General features: G+C 44.2%; 1 protein-coding gene across 1 annotated transcript; it reads left to right on the plus strand.

Moving 5' to 3' along the window:
- Positions 1 to 339: 339 nt before the first annotated feature.
- LOC123073996 (uncharacterized) lies at positions 340 to 3,466 on the plus strand. The gene is made up of 12 exons (XM_044496963.1): positions 340 to 608; positions 863 to 1,066; positions 1,205 to 1,288; positions 1,381 to 1,436; positions 1,507 to 1,642; positions 1,788 to 1,884; positions 1,974 to 2,040; positions 2,174 to 2,272; positions 2,367 to 2,456; positions 2,538 to 2,692; positions 2,789 to 2,896; positions 3,098 to 3,466. The coding sequence occupies exons 2-12, from the start codon at positions 865 to 867 to the stop codon at positions 3,261 to 3,263; spliced, it is 1,260 nt and encodes a 419-aa protein (XP_044352898.1). The 5' UTR covers positions 340 to 608; positions 863 to 864; the 3' UTR covers positions 3,264 to 3,466.
- The last annotated feature ends 1,804 nt before the right edge of the window (positions 3,467 to 5,270 follow it).

Below are 5,270 nucleotides of genomic sequence, written 5' to 3' on the forward strand. Positions count from 1 at the left end.
GGGGAAGATGCAAAGCCCAGGAGGAAGAATCTTGAACCCATCATTAAGATCCCAAGCCCGACGATCGAGCGCTCAACTCACACTTCGGTGGATTGTTTTTCTTTTCTTTTATCTCGAGCGCGATCGCCCTGCGCTCCTGCTAAAAGGTCCCGGAACACGAACCAGGCGCTCGTCGTTGTAATCTGCACCTGACCGTCCACGACTAAACAGGTCACTTCTTTTCTCTTTTCTCCCCCATTGACGCCTTCGGGAGTTTTCTATGCGGAGCAGTTAACCGCACACGTTCCCATGCACGTTACGGGCGAGCATAGTTTAGCTGGCCGTCCCACTGGCCTCTCCCCCAGTACAGCCCCCCCCTTCTTCCCCGCCATGTGATTTCCCTTCCCCACCTCCTCCTCGGCATCGATCTCCACGTAAAAGATCTCTCCGATCTGCACAAAGGCCACGCCCATTCGCCGCTCGCGTCTCCTCTCCTCCTCGTAAGCGCGCTGCCCGCATTAATTCCCGCTTGCCGACTATAAAGCCGGGTCCTGCCATGGCGCAGAGTCAAACACTTCATCCTCCTCGCGGTTTGCAAATCTGAGGCCACCTGCGACCTTGCTCACATCGTAAGTGTTGGGGGGCGGGATCGTCGATTTGCTCGATCGGCTTCTCGATGGTTGCCCATCTTGTTATTCAAACTCTGCATCTGCTTTTAATTTTTTAGTTTCAGAGATCCAGAGCTTGGCCACGCACCTACCTCTGTCTTCATTTCTTTACTAACTTCTGTTCATCCTTTGCTGCTGTGTCAAGATCCAGCATTTCTTGATCGATCAGCTCTCAATAGTTTCTTATTTCTGATCCCCTGCTTTTTCATGCGCAGAAATGGGGTGTGGCGCCTCGGTCCCCAACGGGAAGGGCCGGAAGCGCCGGAGCGTCGTACAGGAGGTGGCCGTGTTTATCCCGACCATCCGTGTCCCGGTGGCCACCGACGTGGTCCAACCGCTCAGGGGGCTGGTTTCCAAGGAGCTAGTCGATCGCCTCGCGACGCTCCGTACGAACGTCGTCGCGCTGGCTGAAGATATCTGTATGTTGATCATCACCGCTCTTTGTCTTTCCTGGTTAACTTACCGGCCATTTAGATTACCTGACTAATTATGAGTGAGTAATGAGTAGTAAATTATGTCCCCTGTTATTTTTCTGAACTGTTGATTTTTCTCTGAAGATCATGGGGATATGTCGGCTGTCTCTGAATTGCAACGCGCCCTCGAGGAGTACCTGCCGGTTGTTCTTGGATTAACAGCGAAAGGTCTGAACTCCAGCCTGTCCCTTATGTGAATTTTTTGATGACTATGCTAACCAAAGTTAGTACTAGTACTCAATTGCTATTGCCTTTTGCAGAGAGCCGTCTTGAAGCATCTGTGCAATTCAGCTGGAGGACCATAGACGATGACCAGGTGAGAGTCCATAAAATTCATGCCATACTTATTGGTTGATCAAGTACTGATGAGAGGGTTTTTCATCCAGGAGTGCTGTCTTGCGAGCGCGTGGTACGAAGTACTTTCTGTTGTCCACATGATGGCGATGCTTGCGCTGTTTGAGGCAAACCTCAAACTCATCCCGAGGGACGGTCAAAATGGGACTGAAAAGAAGGTATCTGAAGGTTAGTTCGACACATTTACGTTCGATTCAAAGAGACAACATCACTCATGCAGTACTCCTTGCACAGTGATTTTTTTGTTGCTCTGTTCTGTTTTAAACTCACAGTGAAATTAATGAAATGGCCCATTTTTTTTTGCTCATACTAGATTCAAAGAAGGATGTTGTCGACTCATTGCTCAGGGCATCAGGGTGCTTAGACTACTCCGTGCATCACGTACTTGTTAAGATACCTGCACAAATTAAGTACGCGCGCAACCTGAAATGCACAAAACCTGTGACTGGTTATCATCAACTTGGTCAAGTACTCACTTCAGCTCACATTTGAATTACAGGAAAGGCTTTCCTAGTTACCTGCAGGAAGGTATGCTTGAGGCCATCTCAATCCAGTCTTTGGCTCAGGTAGTGCATACTTCAAATTCTCCTATATATATATATATATATATATATATATATATATATATATATATATATATATATATATTCACAATGTTAAACTAAATTTGCTATATGCTGTACCTATGATGAAAAACAGTGTGTAGAAATACAGCTTGGATTGGCTTCTGAGTGTGAAAAGGCGACGTTGTCGGTGAAGAGGCGGCTAGCCTGCGAGCAAGTCAGCTATTTTTCAAAGGTCTGCTGTTCATAATCAATCTCATATCCCATAGCAAGTTTCATCAGCACCTTTTTTCTTTCCTACTACTGAACTAGTTTTTCCCATTCCACAGGCTCACTACTGTCTGTCGGGATGCGACACGAGCGACTCGTATGGGAAGAAGCTCCTGCTCTTCCTCAAGTGGAAATGCATGGACGCCAAGGTTCCCTGAATAACAACTCAAACCCTGAAGCTTCTCATTTGTGATATTATTAACACAATGTTGCATCTCATCACATTTCAGGCAGTAGCATATTACTACCATGCTCTAGTGCTCGACAAGGGGAGCGAGCCGACCAACCATATAAGCACGGTCTGCTGCCTCTCTGCAGCTGATGACATCCTTGCAGAGAGCAAGAGGGCTTGTCTGAGCTTTTGCCTGGCAAATCCCATCACTAGGTCTGACTGAGAGTTCTGCAAGATAAACCGTCAGTAATATTGAACTGAATAGAAACACCTTATGACATGACACGTTCGTTTTTTGATTGAATGTAGGGTGCCTCCTCCTTGGGGCATCATGAAGAACATGCACAAGAAAATTCCAGATGTCGCGTATAAGAAATTCCAAATCTACGGGCATCTTTTCGAGCAAGACAAGAAAAGGTAAGCTAAGTCCTCCAGTATCAAGAGGGAACTCTACATCTGAATATGACAGATTCCAAAGTTGAAAGCTTCTTTACTTCTTCAAATACTTTTTTTAGCACAATTTCAAATACTTTGTCTCAAGGACACGCATGAGCTGCCATTTGTGCATCTTTTTTTTTTGTTAACTCTGGTTGTTACACCTCTCCTTTCCTGGTGCAGTGCCCTTCAATCCTTGCCCGATCTTCCGGAGTTTCCGCTGTCGCTGAGACCCGAAGACTACGAATTTCCGGGCACCGATTCGATCTGGGAGAATGTTGATTGCCAACCCCAGATTCAGAGCCTCAAGGAGCATTTGGAGGACGAAACAGAGGAATCGTCGAAATAGTTCAGGCTCCCGGATGCTTCATTGTATTGTAATCCAGAAAATTAACAGAACTTACACAGGTACTACTAGTGGTAAAACTTGTAGCATGCATGCATAAGGCAGAACAGAAGGACTACAGAATATTACCTGTGTAAGTGAAAAGAATTTACTACCATCTGATTGTAAATGTCTTACAGAATGGCTGATAATCAAGCTTTTGCTTCGGTAACATGTCATGATCAGACGAGCCAACTGAAGTGTAAAGCATCAACAGAATACTGGTACGAAATCCCGTAAATTAGAAGAAAAAAATCCCGTAAATTAGATCCATTGTTCCTGATCCAGAGTAACATGGCATGTGCATTTTGATTACTGTGTGTGGAGGCTGAAGTGCCCACCGCCAGCCACGAACAGATGGAGACAAATCTTTGATTTATGTGTCATATATGCTATTTTGCATGTTTCAGTGGCCAAAATGGCTTTCAAATGGTGAAATAAGAGTTGCACATTATCATAATTCTCCATCCAAGCGATGATTGAGCCACGAGCAGTTTTAGCATGCTCCCTCTTACCCCCTTTTTTCACATGAGAGGTAAGAGTATATAATAGATCTGAGCCGTTGATCTTATTAATTAGTGGTCCGATTAACTCTTACCTTCTTACCTCACATGTAAAAATAAGGGGTAACAGGGAGCATGTTAAAATTTACCTTGAACAAACACATCAAGGTTCTTGATGCCAAAAGTCTAATCTCCAAAGATTCGTCTTCATATAAACAAATCAAACAAGTGACATATTCACCGCCTCCAATGCTCCACATGGGAGCTGGCTTGGGCATGCACGAATGCCCACCAAGTCCAAGCAATGCTCACACTTGGCCTTCGGGACCGCCTTGGTTAACATATCAGTTGGATTATCTTTTGTGTCAATTTTCTCAATATACAAAGTCTTCTCTCCCACATGATGCCTAATGAAGAAGTTGCTCGTCTTGATTCTCTCATGAAACTTTTCATCTTTTGCAAGATGAATCGCACTTTGACTATCGCTAAACACAACACAATCAACTTGCTCAATGCCCAAATCACCAAGAAAACCATGTATCCAAATGGCTTCCTTCACCGCCTGTAACACTAACATGAACTCAGCTTCTGTGGATGACAAAGCAACAACATGCTGCAAGGTTGCTCTCCAGCTAACACAAGACCCACAAAGATGAAATACAAAACCGGTGAGGGAATGCCTCTCATCTTGATCTCCATCATGATCAAAATCTGAATAACCAACAATCTGTCCAGGATTTGCTACTCTTTGATCAAACATCAAGCCATATTTACTTATGCCACAAAGGCACCTAAGAATTCACTGTACAACCTTCCAATATTCTTTGTTTGGCCTTGACAAAAAATGGCCCACCATGGTAACTACATGAGCAATATCAGGACGCGTGCAAACCATAACATACATCAAACTGCCAACTGCACAAGCATAAGGAACTTTAGACGGAAAATCCTTTTCTGAGCTCGGGCTCATCTGCACCCGTGTTGAATAAAAAATCAAAACAAATACTAAACAAATTAAAAAAATCCACATTTTCCCCCATGGTAGACAATTTGATGTGTGAGGTCTGCCCTAATTTTCAAATCATTTGGACAACTGAGCAACTCATGGCAAAAAAGACAAATTGGGGGTCTGTAAAATAGTTTACTGTTCATGTACTGTTTTGACCCGATTTGTCTTTTTTGGTGAGAGCTACAGATGTCCAAATGAGCTAAAATTTGGACCAAACCTCACGCAATAAATTGTCTACCATGGGAAAAAATTGGATTTTTTTAATTTTTTCTAGTATTTGTTTTCAAAATTTTTTAGACCGGGTGCAGATGAGCCTGGGCACCGAATCGCTGCACTCACTTTAGACATGTAGGGTTAGTTTGGTTGGAGTCCACAACTCCATGCCTAGGAAAAAGTTAAGCCTGGCTTTGGCCTGAAATTTTGAAAAAGGGTGCCTGGCCAGGCTAGCCTGGTTGGCGT

This window comes from Triticum aestivum, chromosome 3D (assembly GCF_018294505.1).
Source record: "Triticum aestivum cultivar Chinese Spring chromosome 3D, IWGSC CS RefSeq v2.1, whole genome shotgun sequence".
Lineage (NCBI taxonomy): Eukaryota > Viridiplantae > Streptophyta > Magnoliopsida > Poales > Poaceae > Triticum > Triticum aestivum.

Bases quoted from the DNA above. Each gene is read 5' to 3' on its own strand.
- LOC123073996 (XM_044496963.1), top strand. From the start codon at position 865: ATGGGGTGTGGCGCCTCGGTCCCCAACGGGAAGGGCCGGAAGCGCCGG. The intron at 1,067-1,204 runs GTATGTTGATCA...TTTTCTCTGAAG, and splicing joins CGCGCTGGCTGAAGATATCT to ATCATGGGGATATGTCGGCT. The intron at 1,885-1,973 runs GTACGCGCGCAA...TTTGAATTACAG, and splicing joins AAGATACCTGCACAAATTAA to GAAAGGCTTTCCTAGTTACC.